We start from the raw sequence: 27011 nt of genomic DNA, 5'->3' as shown, positions 1-27011 counted from the left end.
ATAACACTAGTAAGATTGTCGCGTGCCATGAGATGTTCTTCCCCTTTGCAACTTATTACTGTCATAAGTTGCCTTCCACACAAATCTATGCTGTGGATGTGGCCAACCCTAGCAAAATAGCTACTATGAATAAGATGTTCGTAATTTGTCACATGGATACCTCTACATGGGCACCTGATCATGTGTCTTTCAAGCTACTTAAGTTATCTCCAGGGAAAGGAGAAGTGTGTCACTGGATCACTCAAATGGATCTTATTTGGATTGGTTCTGAATAGACAAAGGCAACAACTTGCATTGCAAGAAGAAATATAATTAATTAAATAAGACCGATGTATGTACTGAATCAAATCAGTCAAACATTTCTCTCTTGCCAAGTATTTTGTAATATAAATGATCTGCTTGTGGTTTAATTGTTTTTGTGTGTTATCAAATGTTTGTACTATATAATGTGAAAATGCATGTATAATGCAAGTAATTTATAAGTTTGTTTACAGTTTTCAATACTTTTTTTTTTTTTTTGATAAAGTGATTGTGAATATTTTTTTTTTTCTTTTTATCACAAGGGAGAGGTCACCAAAAAAGTCAACTACTTGACCAGCTTGATCTCTCTAAACCAATTCCTCAATCGTTCTCGGGTGCTCATGAACTCCTTTAAACCTCACTTATTACAAAGTGCATGTCTTGCAAGAGCATCAACCACTTTATTTTCCAAAAAAAAAAAAAAAAAAAAAAAATCTCTTGCATTCTAGGACCAAATTAATGTCAGTACTAACAAGAGAAGACGTTACACGTGATGATGGGGAAGAAGAAAGCAGAATGCACATGTCCTTGTCTACTGATGAAGATGACACAAGTATAAAACAGAAGGGTAATAGGGTAAATCCCTCTTAGTGGCACAGTTTACCCAAATGAAAATATCTGTGACCTTTTTCTCTTTTTTCCGATAAATACCATATCTTCTTTCTTTGTTTATGATTAGCTTGACCGCTCATTCCCAATCAGATAGATTCTATGATAACCTTCCTATAACCGGCTTTCCACGCCATTCTTAGGCTCTCCTTGATTCCCCAAAGCTCAGCTTCAAACACTCAATTTTGTCTAGAAAATACTTGTGTTGTTGGAAAATTGGGCAGAATATGTCGTAGATCTAGGCTACTGTTTATATAGGCTGAGTATAGAAGAAATCCTGAATCAACCGGTGACGTGCGCAAGACATTACCTTAAAAGAAAATATTGCCCGGAGACGGTAACAGTCTTACCGGTTGCTTTCGACCAGTTAACACCGAAGCTCAGGATTGCAGAAGAGAAGAAGAGAAGAATGTATTGAGTGTTTAGAGCTCAGGAGGAGCAGGGTATTTATAGCTATAGAATTACCTGCTCCTCCTCTCTTAGCCATTCAATTTCCACTAAAATAGGGGAGTGGTGGAGAGGACCACATTTGTAGGAGTTAAACCTCACTCCACAATTTATTGTGGATGGAAATAATCCACACTTATTTGGGTGTTATTCCCAACATCCCCACACACTCAACAAGTGTGAATGAAGTCGATGTCTGAGCGGAAGTGAGCGCTGACCTTAATGCCAGTGGTTTAAACCTTGAACTGACACGTAGTGACTGAGTAACTTTCTCCTTAGTAGTGAATTGAATCTTGAACTAGCAAAGGAGAGGTAGTTTTGAACTCATGTGCACACATCAGCACCCATTATGCAGGTTCTTCGGAAGTCAAGCTCTTTGACTTGTGGTCTACCTCTGTGTAGACCCTAGCTTAGAACATCTCATGTTCAGTTGCTTTATGAGTACGTAAGCTTGGCTTACTTTGTTGATTTTAAGCTCATTTCCTTCGATGTATCGTGGACGACCTTTCTATTTAGTCCTTTAGCGAGAGGATCTGCTATTCTTCTCGGGCTCCATATACTCTAATGTGAATGCTCCAGTCGTAATCAACTATCTTACAGACTCATGTATGACCGTTATGTGCCTTCTTTGTGAGTTACAGTGTATGTGCATAGCCGGTGTAGCACACCCCCACCATGGCACGTCTGCCAGTAGGTCTCTCAGCCACTCGGTTTTTTGTCCAACTAGATCAAGAGGTATAAATTCATTCTCCATTGTTGATCTAGCTTATACAAGTCTGTTATGTCTATCTTAGTATAGACTTCCACCATTGTAACACCCCGAAATTTTTAAACTTTTGAAGCTTATATAATAAAGGTAAGTTCTCATTAAATCCCAAAACATAATATAAATAGTACAGGGTGCTATGCCACACCTGAGCTAGGGAACTCAGGTGCACAGGCTAACTAACTAATATCCTCAATAATGTAAATGCATAAGCATGGCACGCAGGCTGAAAGGGAAACTATCTACTTCTACGCTCCAAGATTCTAGCGCACTCCAGTGTCTACTCCTCTGTGCCTGAAAGCCAAATATATCTGTTCAGCGAGAGATGTTGGTAACCCACTCCAACGCGTTGAAATACAATACATATAGATATATACATAGATATATGAATAACCATTTCGAAGCATGAAGATATATCCTAAGAGACTCTAGCTTTCAAAACAGGGAATAGACTCGACAGATAGGGATAAGCACAACCAACAGTCATAATCAAGCATGCACAATTCACAGGCGTAGGGAACAAATTCGATAGATAGAGATAAGCACAGCCAATAGTCATAATCAAGCATATACAGTTTACTAGCATGTATCCTATGGTCACGCATTCATAACAATCATAACCTCAAACCATCCATATCTCATCACATAGCACGCTTTGTTGGCGCCACAGGACCAATCGCATGCCCATACATGAGGGTCAGCGCATATAGCTCTAACACGGCCCCGCAGCACCCTGACCCGTATCGCAACACGGAGGGGTCGATCGCAACCGACCGATGAATCGCAGCTCATCATAATGTTTGATCGCAACCAAACAGTGGACCGCAGCCCAAGAGTAGTCATCTGACCGCAGCCAGGAATATGAATCGCAGCTCATGTAAAACGTTTGATCGCAACCAAACGGTGGACCGCAGCCCGAGAGTGTAAATCTGACCGCAGACAGCTTCTAAACCGCAGCTCAGGAATAACCAATTTGATCGCAACCAAATTGGGGTATCATGCACACATAACACATAACAAACACATGCAACCCACATTGACACATTGGGAAGGGGGAGAAATCATATAACGAAACCTATGCGTGATCATCCACACACTAAGAATAATCCTAAGGGGTTCATACTTCTTACACCTAGGCCAACGGGATACCAATTCAACTAGCATGTAATATATAAGACTTATTCAACCTACGAATGGTACCCAAACATCAAACTAGACATAGGCACGATAGACGGAGTCCGTTGGGACACCACGAGGGTCGGGGGAACATCAAACGGGGAAGCCGGGATCCCAAAGTGGGGGAATTTCCAGCGGGTAGCCGGTGGGTGAAGGGTCACCCGCCGGCGACGTGATTCCGGGCAGCGGGTGCCCGGCGGGCAGTCGCCTGCCCGTTGCCGGCGATGTCCGAACTTGGCCGCGGGTAGGTGGCGGGTCCCCTATCCCCACCTACCCCCCACTGACTCTTTTTCACAAATAACGCCCCGGGAACCTTTGTGGAACCCGAAACCATGCTTAGACACCTTTAAACGTTATTGACGATAACACGTAGACAGTTAACGGATCAAAAGCAAGAAACATACGGCACATACCTTATCATGCTTTCTAAGCATAATTAACACCCAAACATATGAATTCCCACCCATTATATCAAGAATAACACCATGCGAGTTTCACGGTACATCCTATGGCTCTAAGTATATTTAAATCATTAAGAACGTAATTCATCTTTTAACACTAAGAAACAATACGATTTATCAAGAATATCACACAATCATTAGGAATCTAGGTTTATCAAGAATATCACCCAATCATCAAGAATCTCTTTCCATCGTCAAGATTATCAAGATTACCCAAGAAAGCATAACATCAATTATCAAGATCACACCATCAATATCATAAACGAATCATCAATACACAAGAATATAGAGGGATGCCTAGAGGGAGATCATAGCTAAGAAAATAGGTTTTGTTGAAACATGGGTTACCTCTTAGCCTTAATTAATTCCTTGGCTATGAAGGGTCTTTCTTTAAGCTTTCTTCTTTCTTGATTTCTCCTAAGGGGATTCTTGGAACTTCTTGTGTGGCGAGGGATTATTGTGGTGGGGGTTCTAGGTGCCTCTTATGTCCTCTATTTATATACCTAGGAGTCCTAATTAGGGCCCAAATACTATAGGCTTGCTAACTCTATTCCTTTTAGGACTAGGGGTTGGGTTTAGAGATGAGGGCCCACGGACTATGGTGGGCCTTTTCCTAATTAATTATTGTAATTTAATTCTTTCTTTGGATAATTGGTTAAATGATTAATTGATTTTAGGGGTCGTAACACGGGGTGTTACAACAATGTCTAAGTCTATTTCACCATAGACTTTTAACTCTGACAAGTCTAATCGCATTATAGTTTTTTATGTCTTGTCAAGTCCATCTCAATATAGACTTTTAAATCTATCAAGTCTATCTCAGTATAGACCACCTTTAAAGGCTTATAGAGTAGTTAAGTACATAAACCAGTTGTAAGTCTTTTCTTTCTATCATAGGCATTGTTCTTTGCAATGCAAACGACAGTTTGTGAATCACAATGTATATGTAGTGAAGGTGTTAGCTAGACACCCCCAAAATTTCACGTTTATCAACATATTTCGTAGCCACTCAGCTTCTTGGGATAACCCCATTATCTTTCATAAGAGGCGGTTAGCCCTTTTCTACTCAAGTTAGGGATCTCTTTAGGTTTACCTCAACATAGACCATCCCAATTGAGTATAAGTCACCAAGAGCACTTTGTACTCATGTCATTATGCGGTGAATTCATTAGGTTTGTCTCAACAAAACCACCCTTTCTCAAAGAGTTATGAATTCATTAAGAGCTGTAACTCAACCTCACAAGTACACACACTGTCGGAATGACCAATTAGTGTACTATTTTGTAACTCTTTTCATGGCTTCTTTTGACCACAAAAGTGGGATCCACCACGAATTCATTATCACTTGGACTTTAAGTCCTTCCAATGAGTTAGCGACTAATCCTCATAATTAGCCCTCAAGTAAGTTGATTCTCTTGACCAAACTTACATGCACTTTGACGAGTACTTTGTTTACTCGTAAATAATCCCTTGATATTTTCATGTTTAACATGAAACATTCTCTTTCATCATTATTCTCAATACCACAGAGAAACTTTTGATGAGAATATACGGAGTTTATTACCCCCACAATGCAACACTTACAAATATTTGTTGTCAAATGTATTTGATCTCTTACCCAGACTGATCTTTGGTGCCCAACATTTGCTCCTTTGTAGACTGAGTTTTGCCGATTTGCTTTGTGGAGCATTATAGAAGCTTCGCACTCTGCCTGATACATGCTCAACAGTTGAATATATTTCAACAAACTTGGTTATCTCAACTGATCACAATTACCCTTTAATTAGGAATTATAGGTATTTCAATATGACTCAACCAAGAGTTTAAATAATATATATATACAAACGCTCATTGTTAGTAAGCCATAGAAATAATGTTGTCCACATGCTACATCAAGTTGAACAACATAATCACAAATTTCACATCATATTCTTATAAGAAATTAATGTTATACACAAGGAATATGTTCGAGCTCATATTTATTCGAAGATATCTCTCAACAATGAGACTTCAGAGTTGCCACTTTCACAATTTTCCATTCCCTTGAGAAAATTAAAACTCATATAAAGCATTCATAGGATGCAGATCAATATTACTATTGCAGTACTTCAACAATTTCTATTGCAAGGCTTTGATTAACAACATATGAGAGTCAACCTCATTTCAGGTGAAGATCAAGTGGCGCTCTAACTAGCCTGCATGATCAACACCTTACTTCTTAAAACTCCCAGGTCGAGTGGTGAAACCGAAGTTTTCTTAAAAACCATCTTCCTAGAAAGAGTATTCAAGAACAATGACTTTTCCATGCTACCACCATAAATGTGAGTAAAGCCTTTGAAATTAAACTCAGTACACAATTTAAATATTTAAGATTATGTGACTGTAATATAGTATGTATCTCATCAAATAGTGCAATGTTTGTAACATATCCACAATAATAACACATAATGTTGTAAATTGACATGTGCATAAGTACACAATTTATAGGCTTTATATCATATTGATGATTTAATCACTTAGCAGTAGTGTTAAATCATCACTTCTAACACAACAAATTCATAAAGCTCATACATGTGAATAATAACAATTCACTTATCTTTGTGTACACCGCTGTTAATTTTCTATATAATATTCAAAGCACTCACCATACAAAATATGGAATGGTGATTTCTAAAATGCCTGTCACAATATATATTTCACGTTTAACATGCTCTCAAAAGATAATAATCAATTGAATGCAAAGATATAGGCAAACTATCTTCTAAATTATGTCATTATGATAATTTTAAGGGACATGGTCAATGCCAATAATATATGACTACTAATGCTCAAGACAATCATTTGCATATGATAGTCTATTATCATATATAAGTATGCATGTGCCATATTAAAATATGAGGAGGCAAATCTCATTGGCAAGACTGAGCTATGCAAAGAGTATACATGAATAATGACTCTTCAACTCCATGCTACAAACAAATTGCAACCAAAGACTTTGATATATACTTATTATATCTTTATACAAATAATTTTAGTACATGATTCAAATCTTTAAAACCATGTGACAAAGATATATAATTATATATGCATCTCATATTCAATTTGAAGGAACAAATAGCCCCCACTAATAAATTAATCATGCATCACTTAAATTTATGTTCCACAGTTATCTAACGCATAATCACTTTTTGATCTCATTTTGTGAAGAACATCATATATAACATTTTCGAACAACTCTAAATCCAAGAAACACATGCCTACACATAGACATAACAATATGCATGAGATATTGATCATCAAGATTAACCATTTATATCTTGGATGTTAAAGAGTGACAGAGCATGTTTAAGTAATATAATGATCTTGCTATTTCAATTCTTCAAGACCAATATGCTATAAAAGATAATTATGTGATATATCATCATCGTAACTATAACTGCTTACACTTTAAATTCAAGAGCACAAGATTTAATAATGACTAAGTCATAATATATACAGAATATTAATAATTTTGTGTGCTGAAAAGCATGTAGCTAATTATCTCTTAGTTATGTCAATCCTCATGTTGTGCACACTGAAGAGAACGAACAAAAAGATGAAATATAATGTGGTGATGACGCATGAAAATATATCTAACAGCCATTAAAAGAATTAACACATACACATGTATTAAAGAAATAATACTTAGCTCAGAGTTCGACAGACTTGAAGTGGATCATAATTTTAATCGCCTACCGGCGGTAGTTCAGACCGGCGAGAGGTTCGAGCTTGGCGAAGTCAGAGGAGGTTTAGATCCGAAGGTTGACATGATAACTTAAGCACAAATATTTGCTTTTAACTGTTGGAAAATTGGTCAGAATATGTCGTAGATCTAGGCTACTGTTTATATAGGCTGAGTATAGAAGAAATCCTGAATCAACCGGTGACGTGCGCAAGACACTATCTTAAAAGCAAATATTGCCCGGAGACGGTAACAGTCTTACCGGTTGCTTTCGACCAGTTAACACCGAAGCTCAGGATTGCAGAAGAGAAGAAGAGAAGAATGTATTGAGTGTTTAGATCTCAAGAGGAGCAGGGTATTTATAGCTATAGAATTACCTGCTCCTCCTCTCTTAGCCATTCAATTTCCACTAAAATAGGGGAGTGGTGGAGAGGACCACATTTGTAGGAATTAAACCTCCTCCACAATTTATTGTGGATGGAAATAATCCACACTTATTTGGGTGTTATTCCAACAGGTGTACTCCAATTTTAAACTCTTAACTTGTACTCCTTCTCACATTCTCTTGATGTAGACATTTTCCTGTGGACTTACATGATGAAAATAACCAATCCTGATTTGCCACCTCAGGGAGTATAAATGAGGGAGTAAATTTTTTTGGCAGTCTATATAGTAGAACTCATTCTGTCCTATGTTTAAGGAAAAGCCATGCAGCCACTGACCGTACTCGCCTCTCAGACCATCTCCAACCATTGCACCAAATTTTACACCAAAAAGGAATATTCCCAGCATATTCTTACACCAAATTTTTTCCATCTCCAACCCATTACACCAAATTCTGCACCAAATTTTATTCCTACACCCCTCATAAAGTTTATATTTATACTTTTATTCTTTTAACAAAACTAATAGTTGTAATTTAATAAATTAGACTTTAATTATATTTTATGTAATTTTATTTTTAATTAAATTATATTTAATATTAGTTTTGTTTTAATCGTCTTCTTGATAAGATCTTTGAACTGATATAATTTTATTTTAATAATATACAATTTATGTTTAATATTTAACAAAATATATAAATATATAAAAATAAAAAAGGATACAATATTATTATAATGCAAATATTATTTTATTCCACAATAATAAATCATAGAACATCCGCTACATTTAATTATCAGAATTACCATAATGTTCCCACATATGCTCGATCAATGCATCACGAAGCGCATAATGCGCTTCTTTATTTTTGATTTGCCTATGTCGAGCAAGAAACTCTTCAAAGACAATTCTTTCATCTCTACATATATCAACCTCAGGAGCCGGTGCTTCTCTCCAACTTTGTATATCGACTTGCTCATCACGTTCATCTTCAATTATCATATTATGCATTATGATGCATGATGTCATTATATCATGCAATACATGTTTATCCCAAAAACGTACTGGTCCCTTGACTATTGCAAATCTTGATTGAACGACCCCAAATGCACATTCTACATCCTTTCTACATGTTTCTTGCATCATTGCAAATAACTTTTTCTTTGGTCCTAGGGGCTGATGAATAGTTTGTACCAGAGTTGACCATTTCGGATATATCCCATCAGCTAAATAATATCCTGTATCGTACACTTTCCCTTGAATAACATAATGAGCAGGAGGTGCCGTACATTTGCAATGTTTGCAAACAAATGTGATGCCTCCAACACATTAATATCATTATTCGACCCCGGCAAACCAAAATGTGCATGCCAAGTCCACAATTCATAATCAGCTATGGCCTCGAGAACAATAGTTGGTTCTCGACTACGCCCAGCATATTGTCCGGCCCAAGCTGTTGGACAGTTTTTCCAAGTCCAGTGCATGCAGTCTAAACTCCCAAGTATCCCTGGAAAGCCACGCCTCTCACCAATTTCTAGCAACCTTGCAACATCATTAGCATCTGGCGCTCTTAGATAGCGTTGTCCAAAGACCACTGCGACCGCTCTACAAAATCTCTTCAAACTTTCAATTGCTGTTGATTCCCCAATTTGGATGTATTCATCGGTTGCATCTGCTGCTACTCCATAAGCCAAAATTCAAAATGCTGATGTTACTTTTTGTAAAGTAGACAAGCCCAATCTACCGATTGTATCTCTCTGTTGCACAAAGTAATTGTCGTGCTCTGCAATAGCATTGGCAATTCGTAAGAACAAATTTCGACTCATTCGAAATCGTCTACGAAATATTGCCTCATTATATTTTGGATTTTCTGAAAAATAATCAGCATGTAATCTTCGATCACCATCTTCACGGTCACAGTGAATCACTCTATGCCCGAAAATTGAACCGCCATGACTTGGGTTGATGGCTTGAGTGGACATAATCTCCAAACAGTAAGCCATGACAGCATTGTTGTTAGCATACGTACTTAGTTGTAACACCCCAGATTTTCAAGATATTTAAAACTCATAAAATAAGGGTGGCATCCAATTAAATCCCAAGACATAATACAAGAGTACGGGGTGCTATGCCACACCTGAGCTAGAGAACTCAGGTGCACAGGCTAACTAACTAATATCCTCAATAATGTAAACGCATCAACATGGCACGCAGGCCGAAAGGGAAGCTATCTACTTCTACGCTCCAAGTTCTAGCGCGCTCCAGTGACCTACTCTTCTGTGCCTGAAAGCCAAATATATCTGTTCAGCGAGAGATGCTGGTAACCCACACCAACGCGTTGAAATACAATACATATAGATATATATATATATATATATATATATATGAAAAGTCATTTTGAAGATGAAGATATCTCCTACGAACTCTAGCTTTTGAAACAGGGATAGACTCAACAGATAGGGTGTAACACCCCTTGTTACGGCCCCTAAAACCATTTAATTAATCAATCAATAGCCCAAGAGAAGGAATAAATCATAATGACTAATTAGGGAAAAAGGCCCACCATAGTCCATGGGCCCTCATATATAAACCCAACCCCTAAACCCAATCCTTAGTTCCAAAAGGAATAGAATTAGCGAGCCTATAATATTAGTTCCTAATCAGGACTCCTAAATATATAAATAGGGGACTTAGGAGGCACCTAGAACTTCCCACAAGAATAACGCCCCACCACCCCAAAAGAGCTCCAAGAATCCCCTTAGGAGAAATCAAGAAAGCAAGGAAGCTTAAAGAAAGATCCTTCATAGCCAAGGAATTAATTAAGGCTAAGAGGTAACCCATGTCTCAACAAAACCTATTTTCATAGCTATGATTCCCCCTTAGGGTTTCCCCCATATTATTGTGTATTGGCGAGATATGATGATTATTATTGATGTTTGATGTGATGATCCCATGAGGGATCTTGATGATCTTGATATTGGGAGATTCTTGATGATTATAGAATTCTTGATGATTATATAGAGTTCTTGATGATTATGTGTTGTTCTTGATAATTACGTGATGCTCTTGATGTTTAGGTGTTATTCTTACCGAACTTTGCAATTAGAAGACGAACCGTATTCTTGTTGATATAAAAGTGATTAGAACCCTAGGTTGTATCGTATGATCTTATTCTTGGATTATCGGGGGGGGGGGGGGGGGGGGGGAGGGGGGGGGGGGGAAATCGCATGTTTGGGTGTTGATTATATTTAGAAAAGCATGATAGGTTATGTGCCGTTCGTTTCTTGTATTTGATTCGTTAATTGTCTACGTGTTGTCATTAATTGCGTTGTAAAGTGTCCAAGCATGGTTTCGGGTTCCACAACGGTTCCCGGGGCGTAAAGTGTGTGAAAAGAATTAGTGGGGGGTAGGGGACCCGCCACCTACCCACGGCCGTGAAACACCGCCCGGCAGCGGGTGGCCGGCGGGCGGGCAGCTGCCCGCCGGCGACCCGCTGCCCGGAACAGTATTATCCGGCGGGTGGCCCCCACCCACCGGCTACCCGCTGGAAATTCATCCCACCCGGGATCCCGGCTTCCCCGTTTGATGTTCCCCCGTTCCCCGTGGTGTCCCAACGGACTCCGTTTATCGTGCCTATGTCTAGTTTGATGTTTCGGGTACCGTTCGTAGGTTTATGAATCTATTGTATTGCATGCTAGTTGAATTGGTATCCCGTTGAACTAGGTGGAAGGAGTATGAACCCCTTAGGACTATTCTTAGTAAGTGATGGATCACACATAGGTTTTGTTATACGTTTTCTCCCCCTTCCTAATGTGTAATGTGGGTTGCATGTGCTTGCTATGTGTTATGTGTGTGTTACCCCAATTCGGTTGCGATCGGATTGGTTATCCTGAGCTGCGGTTCAGAAGCTGGCTGCGGTCAGATTGATACTCTTGGGCTGCGGTCCACCGTTTGGTTGCGATCAAACGTTTCTATACGAGCTGCGGTTCGTCCTTTTTCCTGGCTGCGGTCAGATGACATTCTCTTGGGCTGCGGTCCACTGTTTGGTTGCGATCAAACACTATGATGAGCTGCGGTTCATCGGTCGGTTGCGATCGACCCCTCCGTATTGCGATACGGGGCAGGGTGCTGCGGGGCCGTGTCAGAGCTATATGCGCTGACCCTCATGTATGGGCATGCGATTGGTCCTGTGGCGCCAACAAAGTGTGTTATGTGTTGTGACATGGACGAGTTGTGATTACGAGTGTCTTGGGGGATGCGACTATGGGATTTATATTGGGGATTGTTCATGTTGGGTTATGATCATTGTTTATGCTTTACCTTATCTGCCTTATCTGTTGTGAACTGCATATGCTCGTTATAACTGTGCTTGTGTCTGGCCTTATCTGTCGAGTCATTCCCGGTTTTAAAGCTAGAGTTCGTAGGATATATCTTCATGCTCAAAATGGTTTTCGTATATCTATATATATCTCTATATGTATTGTATTTCAACGCGTCGGAGTGGGTTACCAGCATCTCTCGCTGAACAGATATATTTGGCTTTCAGGCACAGAAGATTAACTCACTGGAGCGCGCTAGAACTTGGAGTATAGAAGTAGATAGTTTTCCCTTTTGGCCTGCGTGTCATGTTGACATAATTACGCTTTGAGGATATTAGTTAGTTAGCCTGTGCACTTGGGTTCTCTAGCCCAGGTGTGGCATAGCACCCCGTACGCTTGTATTTATTTCTTGGGATTTAATGAGATTCTACCTTTATAATAAGTTTTAAAAAGTCTTGAAAATCTGGGGTGTTACATAGGGCTAAGCACAGACAGCAGTTATACCGAGCATATACAGTTCACAACAGGCAAGACAGATAAGATAAGCACAATTAATAACCATAACCCAACATATACGATCTCTGGCACAAATCCCGTAGTCTCATCCCCAAGATACTCATAACAACAACTCATCCATACTTCATCACATAGCACACTTTGTTGGCGCCACAGGACCAATCGCATGCCCATACATGAGGGTCAGCGCATATAGCTCTGACACGGCCCCGCAGCACCCTGCCCCGTCTCACAGCACGGAGGGGTCGATCGCAACCGACCGATGAGCCGCAACTCTATATAATATTTATATACCTGACCGGTCTTTACCAGCCTGGTTAACAGTTGGGATGGTTCTCAACCCATTCAACTGCCCGTATAGTGGACCTTTGTCCTATATAATATTTATATACCTGACCGGTCTCTACCAGCCTGGTTAACAGTTGGGATGGTTCTCCACCCATTCAACTGCCCGTATAGTGGATCTTAGTCCTATATAATATTTATATACCTGACCGGTCTCTACCAGCCTGGTTAACAGCCGGTATGGTTCTCAGCCCACCCGACTTCCCGTATAGCTCGATTGATCTCAACCAAGTCGGGGTAACATGCACACATAACATATAGCAAGCACATGCAACCCACATTAACACATTGAGAAGGGGGAGAAAACGTATAACAAAACCTATGCGTGATCCTTCACATACTAAGAATAGTCCTAAGGGGTTCATACTTCTTTCACCTAGGTCAACAGGATACCAATTCAACTAGCATGCAATATATAAGACTCATACGACCTACGAACGGTACCCGAAAATCAAACTAGACATAGGCACGATAGACGGAGTCCGTTGGGACACCACGGGGGTCGGGGAACCATCAAACGGGGAAGCCGGAACCCCGAGGTAGGGTGTAAACCAGCGGGTAGCCGGTGGGTGAGGGTTCACCCGCCGGCGGCAACTATTCCGGGCAGCGGGTGCCCGGCGGGCAGCTACCCGCCCGCCGGCTGCCCGCTGCCGGTGATGCCCAAATAGGCCGCGGGTAGGTGGCGGGTCCCCTACCCCCACTGACTCATTAACACAAAAAACGCCCCGGGAACCTTTGTGGAACCCGAAACCATGCTCAGGCACTTTCAAACGCAATTGATAACACACGTAGACAATTAACGGATCAAAATCAAGAAACAAACGGCACATAACCTATCATGCTTTTCTAAACGTAATAAACACCCAATCATGCGAAATCCCACCCAATATACCAAGAATAATACCATACGATACAACCTAGGGTTCTAATCGTTTTTAAATCAACAAGGACGCAATTCATCTTCTAATATCAAGATTCGGTAAGAATATCACATAAACATCAAGAACATCCTACAATCATCAAGAACATCATATAATCATCAAGAATGTCATATAATCACCAAGAACACCATAATTATCAAGAACCCTTCATCATCAAGATTACCCATGGAATCATCCCACCAATCATCAATAACAATACCACAATTCATCAATACACAATAATATGGGGAAATCCTAAGGGGGGAATCATAGCTATGAAAATAGGTTTTGTTGAGACATGGGTTACCTCTTAGTCTTAATTAATTCCTTGGCTATGAAGGGTCTTTCTTTAAGCTTTCTTGCTTTCTTGATTTCTTCTAAGGGAATTCTTGGAGCTCTTTGGGGTGGTGGAACGTTTATTGTGGTGGGGGGGGGGGGGGGGGGGGGTTCTAGGTGCCTCTTAAGTCCCTTATTTATATAATTAGGAGTCCTAGTCTGGAACTAATATTATAGACTTGCTAAATCTATTCCTTTTGGGACTAAGGATTGGGTTTGGGGATAAGGGCCCGTGGACTATGGTGGGCCTTTCCTAATTAATTATTGTGATTTAATTTTTTCTTTTGGGTAATTGATTAAATGATTTAATTGATTTTAGGGACCGTAACACGGGGTGTTACACTCTCCCCCCCCCCCCCCCTTACGAGGGGCTTCGTCCCGAAGCCCGGTGTGTTAATCCATTCTTTCACCCCTAGGCATCCCGCGTCTTGGCCTCCCGGTTAGGAATTTGGCCCCACGTTTTGCCTTAGCTGGGGTAGACTGGATTTCTGGTGGTGTTTGTGATAGAAGGGTTTTGGGTCTACCTCGGTTTCCTGCTCCTGAGTTGGACGCCCCGCGAGTGCCCAAGGTGGTCTCGATTGCTGCCACCCTCTGATCCAGCGTGCGTGTCGTACGGATCAAGGATGAGAATCCTTCCTCCATGATTTGGTTTTGCCGGTTGAGCTGTGCGAGTATGCGTTCATTGACTGAGCCCTCGTTTTGCTCCCTTGGGTTCCCTCCTGATCGAGGTTGCACCGACAGGTGGGGTTCGTCATCCTCCTCCTGGTCCTCACTTCCCTCCAGAATTCCGCAATCTTGCATTGCCCGTTTGAGCTTCTTGTTGGAGATGTCTAATTGGTCGACCAATTCTCTTCGTTCATCCTCGGGTTTTTGGCAAATTTCTTCGAGGGTGAGGTAATGTCCTCCCTCGGTGTAGTAAATATCGTTGCGGCGGAGGTTCTGGGCGTTAAAGACCATACCATTCGCGGTTTTGACCTCGGTGTGGCTTAGATCCACCCCCTTTTTCTCCATGATCCAACTTAGGATCATCCCGTAGGGTAGGCTAAGTCGGTTGCTTGTTTTGCAAAACTCCATGTGTTTTAGCATGGGGGCCGGCAAGTTGAATTTGATTTTGTGCTTCAAGAGGTAGGCAAAGGTGCACTCTAAACTCCCCACATCTTTGCTCTTATTGTTTGTAGGTAGGAGGCTATCGGTTACAATCATAACCAATATCTTTTGCTCCGCCGATAACCACTTCCGGTTTGGTCGCGTGGCCGAGGTGAATCCTTCTTCTTTCCCGAGTAGGTGCCTGAGATAGTCCTTGTACCCCGTGTTTGGGGTATCAATCCACCCCTTTCGGTCGTAGTTTGACACACCCGTGGTGGTCAATTTCAAGAGTTTGGCCAAGCGGCCTTCGGAGAGTATAATTTCCTTGCCGCGGACCTTGGTGGTGACTTCGAGCTTGTCACCCCGTTTGGTGACCACTAGGTGTTGATAGAACTCTTTCACCAATTCGGGGTACGTGTCCCCTTTGATGGTGAGGTATGTGTCCAAGAGGCCTTGGTAGTTAAGCATATCGACCAATTCCGGAGAGAATTGGTCGGGTTCAAGGGCTTTACCTCCTATCACGGTGTAATCGGCGTTGCTCCACTCTGGGGTGCGGGTTCCGAGGGGCTTTTTCGGCATTTTCTTTTTCTTTCAAGTGGCGTTTTCCGGCGAGTGCTCCGGTGCTGTGACTTTTCTGGCGGGGTTCCGGCGGCGCGTTTTTTCGTGCGGGCAAGGTGGGCGGCGGTGAGCTGTGCTCCGACGGTGGCTTGGCGAGGGGAGGAGGTGGCTCGGCGAGGGGCGGTGACGGGTGTTGGGGAAGGGAGTGGAGAAGGAGAAGGAGAAAGGGAAGAAGAAGAAGGGTTCTTGATTTGGGGATTTTGTGGGTTTTAGGGATTTGTAGGCGCTTTAACAAGGGAGTGTTCCCTTGAGGTTTCAAGAAACACCTTTAGCCTAGTGGTTAAAACCTTGGTCTTGTAAGTGGGAGGTCACGAGTTCAATTCTCATTGGTAATATTAGGCTCTTTGATGATGGGGCCCTTATCTTTTTCCTTATTTCCACTTTTAGTGGTGAGGTTTGGCTAGTTTGTATAGTTTTAGTTCTATCCCCCCCCCCCCCCCCCCCCCGTAAATAGGACCGAATTTCGAACTAATCTTTTATTTATAATATTTCCAAGTAATTAAGCTAAGTAAGTAGTTCTACTACGAAGGTGATTACAAGGAAATTGCCGACTTATCCTAGACAGAATTCGTTTTCTTGGCTTTCTCCCACGGGGTCTGCGTGGTCCTCGTCTTCTGGGGTTGGGTTTCCTTCCTCGAGATTGTTCTCGTTCCCGAGGTCGGCTTGAGTGCGGCTCATGACGAATACTTTTCCAGGAGCGCCGTAGTTTCCTTGATGAGAGGTGCCCCCATGTTGTCCCATGGTGGTAGTGCGTGGTCTCTGGGGTTGGGCGCAATAGAAGGCCTTGTGTCCTTCTTCTCCGCAGTTGAAGCATCGCAAGGGATTGTCCATGCAATCTTTGCCTCTATGGTTCTTGTTGCATTTTGGACAAGGAAAGCTCCTGGTGTTAGCGTCGTTGTTCCCCAGGGGTGGCCTTTGATTGGTCAGGTTACTCGGTCTTGTATTGGTGTCGTTTCTTGCTCTCTTTACTGGTAGTGCCCCTCCTCCGGGGTTCCTCTTTCGTATCTGCTCTTGGACCCCGCGTTGGAGTAGTTGGATTCGGTAGAGATTAGCGGCACTGGAGTAAGCCTCGTTGAGAGTCCGAGGTCTGCTTACCACTAGTGCCTTTCGGGCTTCAAAGTTGAGGCCCGATACGAATCTTTCTATTTTGGTCACCTCGGTGGGGACTAGTTCTGGTGCGAAGCGTGCTAGTTCAAGGAATCGTTTGTGGTATTCCATAACGGTAGCTGTCCCTTGTTTCAGATGGAGAAACTCCTCGTACATGGATGCCCTCACGTGTGTTGGATAGAATCGCTCTCGTAGTCGCGTTTTGAGTTGTTCCCAGTTGAACCCCGGTTCTTGTTGGTAAGTGGGACCCTCGTGGATCCACCAGAGATCGGCCTCGTGTCCGAAGTAGAACGGGGCTATCTCCACGCGGCGTTCTTCTGGGCATTCCACTAACCCGAGAATTTTGTCAAGGGTTCGGATCCATTCCTCCAGGATTACGGGATCCTCTTCTCCTGAGAACGTGGGTGGTCGCTGGTTAGAGACTTGTCGGGCGAAGTCTGCGTTTGCGTTTGACGGAGGTGGTGGGGGCCTGTCGTTGCGGAGAGCCACGTCGCTTAGTGCTTGGGCGACTTGTGTTAGTTGTTGTAGCGTTTGGGTTAGGGGGTCGTGCGCGGCGGGTTCTGGAGTCCTTGATTGTCTTCTGTTGGGTGCCATGTTGTCGTCTTCCTGGGTCAATGTTTATAAGAACGTTAAATTGGGGGAAACGGGGGAAAGTTTTCTCCAGGTAAGGGAGATTATGTGTAGGTTTCACAATCTCACTGCGTGTCCTAAGATTCCTGAATCCTATGTTCCTAAATACTTAGAGTTTGAGCCTATTGTCCTAAAGTCCGGTCTTAAGAGTCTTGTCCTAGGGTCAACATAGGCTCTGATACCAACTGTAACACCCCAGATTTTCAAGATATTTAAAACTCATAAAATAAGGGTGGCATCCCATTAAATCCCAAGACATAATACAAGAGTACGGGGTGCTATGCCACACCTGAGCTAGAGAACTCAGGTGCACAGGCTAACTAACTAATATCCTCAATAATGTAAACGCATCAACATGGCACGCAGGCCGAAAGGGAAGCTATCTACTTCTACGCTCCAAGTTCTAGCGCGCTCCAGTGACCTACTCTTCTGTGCCTGAAAGCCAAATATATCTGTTCAGCGAGAGATGCTGGTAACCCACTCCAACGCGTTGAAATACAATACATATAGATATATATATAGATATATGAAAAGTCATTTTGAACATGAAGATATCTCCTACGAACTCTAGCTTTTGAAACAGGGATAGACTCAACAGATAGGGCTAAGCACAGACAGCAGTTATACCGAGCATATACAGTTCACAACAGGCAAGACAGATAAGATAAGCACAATTAATAACCATAACCCAACATATACGATCTCTGGCACAAATCCCGTAGTCTCATCCCCAAGATACTCATAACAACAACTCATCCATACTTCATCACATAGCACACTTTGTTGGCGCCACAGGACCAATCGCATGCCCATACATGAGGGTCAGCGCATATAGCTCTGACACGGCCCCGCAGCACCCTGCCCCGTCTCACAGCACGGAGGGGTCGATCGCAACCGACCGATGAGCCGCAGCTCTATATAATATTTATATACCTGACCGGTCTTTACCAGCCTGGTTAACAGTTGGGATGGTTCTCAACCCATTCAACTGCCCGTATAGTGGACCTTTGTCCTATATAATATTTATATACCTGACCGGTCTCTACCAGCCTGGTTAACAGTTGGGATGGTTCTCCACCCATTCAACTGCCCGTATAGTGGATCGTAGTCCTATATAATATTTATATACCTGACCGGTCTCTACCAGCCTGGTTAACAGCCGGTATGGTTCTCAGCCCACCCGACTGCCCGTATAGCCCGATTGATCTCAACCAAGTCGGGGTAACATGCACACATAACATATAGCAAGCACATGCAACCCACATTAACACATTGAGAAGGGGGAGAAAACGTATAACAAAACCTATGCGTGATCCTTCACATACTAAGAATAGTCCTAAGGGGTTCATACTTCTTTCACCTAGGTCAACGGGATACCAATTCAACTAGCATGCAATATATAAGACTCATACGACCTACGAACGGTACCCGAAAATCAAACTAGACATAGGCACGATAGACGGAGTCCGTTGGGACACCACGGGGATCGGGGGAACATCAAACGGGGAAGCCGGAACCCCGAGGTAGGGTGTAAACCAGCGGGTAGCCGGTGGGTGAGGGTTCACCCGCCGGCGGCAACTATTCCGGGCAGTGGGTGCCCGGCGGGCAGCTGCCCGCCCGCCGGCTGCCCGCTGCCGGTGATGCCCAAATAGGCCGTGGGTAGGTGGCGGGTCCCCTACCCCCACTGACTCATTAACACAATAAATGCCCCGGGAACCTTTGTGGAACCCGAAACCATGCTCAGGCACTTTCAAACGCAATTGATAACACACGTAGACAATTAACGGATCAAAATCAAGAAACAAACGGCACATAACCTATCATGCTTTTCTAAACATAATAAACACCCAATCATGCGAAATCCCACCCAATATACCAAGAATAATACCATACGATACAACCTAGGGTTCTAATCGTTTTTAAATCAACAAGGACACAATTCATCTTCTAATATCAAGATTCGGTAAGAATATCACATAAACATCAAGAACGTCCTACAATCATCAAGAACATCATATAATCATCAAGAACGTCATATAATCACCAAGAACACCATAATTATCAAGAACCCTTCATCATCAAGATTACCCATGGAATCATCCCACCAATCATCAATAACAATACCACAATTCATCAATACACAATAATATGGGGAAATCCTAAGGGGGGAATCATAGCTATGAAAATAGGTTTTGTTGAGACATGGGTTACCTCTTAGCCTTAATTAATTCCTTGGCTATGAAGGGTCTTTCTTTAAGCTTTCTTGCTTTCTTGATTTCTTCTAAAGGAATTGTTGGAGTTCTTTGGGGTGGTGGAACGTTTATTGTGGTGGGGGGGTTCTAGGTGCCTCTTAAGTCCCTTGTTTATATAATTAGGAGTCCTAGTTAGGAACTAATATTATAGGCTTGCTAAATCTATTCCTTTTGGGACTAAGGATTGGGTTTGGGGATAAGGGCCCCTGGACTATGGTGGGCCTTTCCTAATTAATTATTGTGATTTAATTCTTTCTTTTGGGTAATTGATTAAATGATTTAATTGATTTTAGGGACCGTAACACGGGGTGTTACATTAGTAGTGCTTGTTGTTGTGATTGTATTGTAGCAATGAGATCATCGTCATCCTCTTGCGAGGATGAAGATGGGTGTTGGGGTCAGGATGAAAAGGGGTGTGAGGGATTCATATCTCAGGATTGCTATGGTGAAAGATAAGTGTGTATGCCATGTATTTATATATCTGATATGATATCTTTCCTAAATCCCAAAAGCAATTGCTTTCAACCGTAGGATTATATCACAACCATCTTAGCCCTTAATTGGTATTCATATACTTCCAACACACAATCCAAGATCTGACATGATATCTTTCCCAAATCCCAAAAGCAATTGTTTTCAACCGTAGGATTATATCACAACCATCTTAGCCCTTTATTGGTATTCATATACTTCCAACACACAATCCAAGATCTAACATGATATCTTTCCCAAATCCCAAAAGCAATTGTTTTCAACCGTAGGATTATATCACAACCATCTTAGCCCTTAATTGGTATTCATATACTTCTAACACACAATCCAAGATCTGACATGATATCCTTCCCAAATCCCAAAAGCAATTGTTTTCAATCGTAGGATTATATCACAACCATCTTAGCCCTTAATTGGTATTCATATACTTCCAACACACAATCCAAGATCTGACATGATATCTTTCCCAAATCCCAAAAGCAATTGCTTTCAACCGTAGGATTATATCACAACCATCTTAATCATTAATTGATTTTTGCTTTCACTCTATATAATAGTACACCACCAAATCAGAAACCACAACTCTTTGAATTCTCTATTCATATAACTCTTGGCTCTTTGGATTCTCTATTCTATATTCCTCTCCATCCTCTTTTAAAAAATGTCCAAGGCACGCATAGTTCGAACTAGTTCATACTCTATTGAAGAAGATAAACTCCTTTATCATGTGTATGTTAATATTTGCCAAGATAAAGCTACGGGTCATCATCAAGCTGGGGACGTATTTTGGACTCGTATTATGAATGCTTATCATGAAGCGCTACCAGCAAATGTTGGAAGCACTCGATCATTGAGGTCAATTTCGTCCCGGATTCAAACTATAATGAAAGCTATCGCCAAATTCAGAGGATGTATTGTACAGGTTGAGAACTTGAATCCGAGTGGAGCTTCAGAAAAAGACATTGTGAGTATTTTGTGTTTATATATAAATTGTGAATACTTTGAACGTTTGTGTAATTTACTTACTTTAATTGTGGTTTATAACAGATTAATAGGGCAAAAACACTAATGGAGCAAGATGTCAAATTTAAAAATGGTTTTAAATTTGATCATGTATGGCCTATTGTTAAAGACTTGGAGAAATTTCAAAGTCCTTCGGGTAGAGAACCAAGTGTTGCAAGTCGAAAGTGAAGTTTTGACATTGAAGGTGCAGAGTCACAAGGCAATAAGTCAATAGGTTCATCATCGTTTTGCCTTAACTTAGACGATGATTTCGAAAGTCAGGGCTTGAACAATGAACGTCCTACCGGGCGTAACAAGGAAAAAAAGAAGAAGCAAGCATTTGCAGAATGTCATGATTATTTTGCCAAAGTCACAGAACATAATGAAAAGATCGCACAAATGTTCGAACAAAGTCAAACTCAACTCCAAAAATATTATGAGCTTCAAATGATAAAAGCTCATAATGAAACGATAAAATTTCAAAATGAAGCAAAGCAACTACAGTTGGCGGAACAACAGGAAGATAACAGAATCATGAGCATAGATGTTGATTCCATCACAGATCCAATAAGGCGTGATTGACTTAAAAATACACAATTACAAATTCATGCAAAGAGAGCTCGTCAACCACTTGGAGGAGAAGAATCAAGCAGTCAGTTTACTCAATATTTTAATCATTTGGGAGGAAATGATGGTGGCCTAGGAGATTATTGAATTAAGTATGTTTAAAGTAGTTTTAATTAAGTTTTATGTGTTTGTTTTAAATTAAGTATGTTTAAAGTAGTTTTAATTAAGTTTTATGTGTTAGCTTTAAATTATGTAATTTCCTTTAATTTTGTTATAATTAAGCTTTATGTGTTTTCATTTTTAATTAATCTATGTTCAATATTAGACTTATTTTAATCGTCTTGATGAGATCTTTCAAATGATATAATTCATTTTAAATAATATAAAATTTATAGTTAACAATTTAACAAAATATACAAATATATTAAAACGAAAAAACAAAACACAAAAGGAATTAAACAAAAAAGAGGGGTCAAAATGAAAAAAAAAAAAAAAAAATTATAGAGTTTTCGCGCACTGTGAACAGTGCTGTGCCAAATATGGCGCAACACTGTTCACAATGCGCCAAAAATTTGGTGAAATAGCACTCCGTTGGAGCTGAATTGCGCCATTTTTTTTGTGTGTTTTGGTGAAATAGCGCCCCGAGATGGTCTCAAAACTCCGCCACAAGTTGCTGTCACCGTTCTATTCTGCATGGTACCATCAGTGTTGACTTTCACCCAATCTTATTATTTTGTATAAAATATATTACACAATGTATATGTGATTAAATTAAATATGAACTCACTTTCAAAAAAAAAAAAAATTAAATATGAACTCTCGTCCATAACAATTGTATCTCGATGGCTCAATAAGATAAAAAGAAACTTTAATGTTTAATGTCAAAAAATTTTAACCCAATAAAAAATAAACACAATTAGCTAATGGACAAGTCTAATGGTCTGAGCAGACTTGTCCTATATCCTGAGTAGCTCAAGGCCAGTCTTTATTTCAAAAGCGATTATGAACGGAGAGTTTGTATATTAGTTCCTCTTTAGTATTGTTACTAGTTATCACATAAGCATTGCGTGAATAGTTTAATGTTCAATGTGTGTTTTAAATTATTGTTTCAGAATTTATCAAATTATCATTCGGTACTCGGGCTTATATCAATGCAAGATTTTTAAATTTTTTATAAAAGTAACCGATGCAATAGCAGTTTTAAAGGGAAATACCCTCACTGGATAGTACGAAGCATAATTTTTGCAACACAAAACCCTATTAAATGGCGTTATCAATGCTTCCTCTTGTTGCCACTTGTGTCAGAAATAGCTTCTTAATTTAATCTAGTCCCCTGGTGTGCTTCACTACAATTTTAGTGTCTTGGCTTAGTGCACCTTCAAAACTAGAACCAAATCCGATCCCCTTCTCCAAAAAGACAATCATAATATGCATATTTTCTCATATGTGTTGAATATATACTGTAAATTAGTTGTATCGTTTCATCAATGCCCAATGCGTGATTCTAATTAATTGGTCAAAGTTCATGTTGAATTTCTTATTGTATTTTTTTAATACACTCTAACATATTCATACTATATGTTTAACAATTATGTCAATTTTGATTGGGATTGAGTTCGAACCTAAGACCTTCCTTATGAAAATCAATGAGTAAGTTAAGAATAATAAATAGTTAACGAAGTATTCTGTTACTAGAGTTTACACAGACGGAATGCAGAGATATTTAAGAAAAGTAGATGATATAATAGAGGGTAAAGTACGAAAAATAACAAAAATTTCAAAAATCAAAATAATATGAACCATTCATTTCAACCAACAATTACATCAATATTTTTAGTTCCAGGGCCAACTTTATTGGCTCTTATTAGGTTTGTAGATGCATATTTTGTTTTGTTGTAATTTTTTATTAAACTTTTAAATAAAATTATAACAAAAAAAAAACTATTTTTATGAAAATAAATAACCGTAACTATTTAAAAAAAAAAAACTATGTGATGCATATACTACAGTTGTTGTATTATAGACCGCGGTGCATAATCGATTATGCACCGCGGCCCATATACGGCGCCGTTTCTTTAAGTAAAGAAACGGCCCGCCGTTAGAGTTAACGGAGTCCGTTTGTTTGGTGTATTAAACACCAACTGACACTACAGTATATCCAAACTGATACTGCAGTTATATCAAAATGATACTGTAGTTATAGTGAAATGGAACTGCAGTGTATATAAACTGAAACTGAATAACATTTCACATATTTGAGTGTATATTGTACAATGAAGCTGCAATTATATCAAAATGATCATGTAGTTGTGTTTTAATAAAACTATAGTGTATATAAAATAAAATTAAATAACATTTTTACATATTTGAGTTTATAAATATCGAATGAAACTATAGTTATATCGAAATGAAACTGTAGTTGTGTTCAACTGAAACTGCAGTGTATACAAAATGACACTGAATAACAGAGTTACTTTTTGCAAAAGGGTGCGAAACGGCGGAAATAAACACTGTTAATTTTCATTTAAAAAAAAACGTGCGGTGCATAATCGATTATGCACCGCGGTGCATAATATAATTTGCCCATATACTAGGTCTGGGCCACATGGACCGGCCCAAGAAAACAATTGGATCAAGGAAGCCCAAGAAGGATACATAGTACGGAGCAGCCCATCCCAAGAGTTTGTCAAGGATTGGGCCTGAGTTGTTGTCAATCTTATTAGAATTGGACTCATTATTTCTAGTGTAATAGAATTAGGTCTTGTTATGTAACTAAGACTCCCAATATGAGGCAGTCTAGAATTCTTATTCCTTATAGGGCATGATAGATACCCCGAATCGGATGGCTGGTGTGGAATGTCAAGCAAGGTAGTCGGTTTCGAGCAAGGTTTGATACTTAGCAAATAGGATAGCATTCATGGCTCCCGTTCGCCACAGGAGGCAGCTGTCCTCCACAGGCAGCCATCCTCCGCAACCAGCCATCCACAGGAGCAACACCTACCCACGCAAAATTCGGCCGGCTCGGGTAACGCGACCAGGCTCAGTACCACAAAAGCATCAGCCACTTTATTAAAAAAAAAAAAAAATCTCTTCCATTCTAGGACCAAATTAATGTCAATACCATATCTTCTTTCTTTGTTTGTGATTAGCTTGACCGCTCATTATATTCCCAATCAGATAGATTATATTATAACCTTCCTATAACTGGCTTTCCACGCCATTCTTAGGCTCTCCTTGATTCCCCAAAGCTCAGCTTCAAGCACTCAATTTTGTCCTATGTTTAAGGAGAAGCCATGCAGCCACTGACCGTACTCGTCTCTCAATACTCCGCCACATATTGCTGTCACCGTTCCATTCTGCACGGTACCATCAGTAGTGTTGACTTTCACCCAATCTTATTATTTTGTGTATAAAATTACACAATGTAAATGTGATTAAATATGAACTCTGGTCCATAACAATTGTTTCTCGATGGCTCAATAAGAAAAAAAGAAACTTTAATGTTTAATGTCAAAAACATTTAACCCAATAAAAAATAAACACAATTAGCTAATGGACAAGTCTAATGGTCTGAGCAGACTTGTCCTATATCCTGAGTAGCTCAAGGCTAGTCTTTATTTCAAAAGCGATTCGGAACGGTGAGTTTGTATGTTAGTTCCTCTTTAGTATTGTTATAACTAGTTGTCACATGTACATTGCGCGAATTGAATAGTCTAATGTTCAATGTGTATTTTAAATTATTGTATCAGAATTTATCAAATTATCATTTGGTACCCGGGCTTATATCAATGCAAGATTATCAAATTTTTTATAAAAGTAAATATTTCAAGAATGCATAATTATGACCTGTGGAATTTTTTTTTTATTAAATTAACCGGTGGAGCAATGGCTCCAAGGGACGGATCATGGCAAGATCCGCCGCCTAGGGCCGCTGCCTGGTGGAGTCAAGTGGCGGGGCTTCCCAAGCCCCGTCACCAAGCTCCGCCAGGCCTAAAAGGTTTTTGGCCGGGCCCTCTGTGGCTCAGCTATGTGTCGTTTGGAACGGGACTCGTGGGTCCTTGAGGCTCGGACACTCGAGTTCGTTACGACGCACTCGTAGAAGTTGATTTTGTTGAATTCGGAGTTAGAATGCATGTTTTACAGTAGAATTTGTGGTGGGAATTGCTCTTGTTGTGTTCTGTAAATGTTTTACAGTGAAGGAAAATTAGAAGAATCTGAGTTGTGTTATTTGAGAAGAGAAGCATGATCATTATTTGATTATTTGATTGAGAATCATACTTAAATATTTGTTGAGAAGTTTGCAAAGAATGTGAGAAATTGGATATGTCCAGTATATGATTTCCTTGTTTACAGTAAAGTGAATTACTAGAGTTTGAAGTAAATTTTGAGCATAAAGAGCGTGATCAATACTTGTTAAGTATTTGTTATGAAGAGTTGCTAAGTGTTGAGTTATGAGCATGAAGTAGTACTTTATTTCCCTTGTTTCACAGTGAAAGAGAAGTTGAGATTACTTTTACAGCACGTTTGGTTCACGGAATGAATTTTGAGGTAATAGGAATGCTATTCCATAAGGAATGTAATAGACAAGGAATAGAATAGGAATTGTATTCTATTGTTTGGTTCGCGAAAGGAATAGACTTTAGGAATTATATTACAGTGTTTGGTTGATTTAAGGAATAGAAATGAAATATGTTTTAAAAGACATAAATACCCTTATAAACATATGTGATGGTGGCGATGGTGGTGGTGGTGGTGGCGGTGGTGGTGGTGGTGCTGGGGTGGTAGTGGTGGTGGTGGCGGTGGCAGTGGTGGGGGCGACGGTGGTGGTGGTGACGGTGACGGTTGTGGCAGTGGTGGTGGGGGCGGCGACGGTTGTGGCGGTGGTGCTGCTGGGTGGTGGTTCTGGTGGCGGTGGCGGTGGTGGCAGCGGCGATGGTGGTGGCGGCGATGGTGATGGTGG

At 40.6% G+C, this 27011-nt stretch overlaps 1 protein-coding gene across 1 annotated transcript; it reads right to left on the bottom strand.

Annotated features, from left to right (window-relative positions):
• Window positions 1-8650: 8650 nt before the first annotated feature.
• Window positions 8651-9864, bottom strand: LOC109179606. The gene is made up of 3 exons (XM_019329105.1): window positions 9606-9864; window positions 9151-9539; window positions 8651-9037 (listed from the first exon to the last, which is right to left on the bottom strand). The coding sequence occupies exons 1-3, from the start codon at window positions 9862-9864 to the stop codon at window positions 8651-8653; spliced, it is 1035 nt and encodes a 344-aa protein (XP_019184650.1).
• Window positions 9865-27011: the final 17147 nt, after the last annotated feature.

Source organism: Ipomoea nil, unplaced genomic scaffold (genome assembly GCF_001879475.1).
Source record: "Ipomoea nil cultivar Tokyo-kokei standard unplaced genomic scaffold, Asagao_1.1 scaffold0937, whole genome shotgun sequence".
NCBI classification, from domain to species: domain Eukaryota; kingdom Viridiplantae; phylum Streptophyta; class Magnoliopsida; order Solanales; family Convolvulaceae; genus Ipomoea; species Ipomoea nil.
This window is presented reverse-complemented; position numbering and strand designations above follow the sequence as displayed.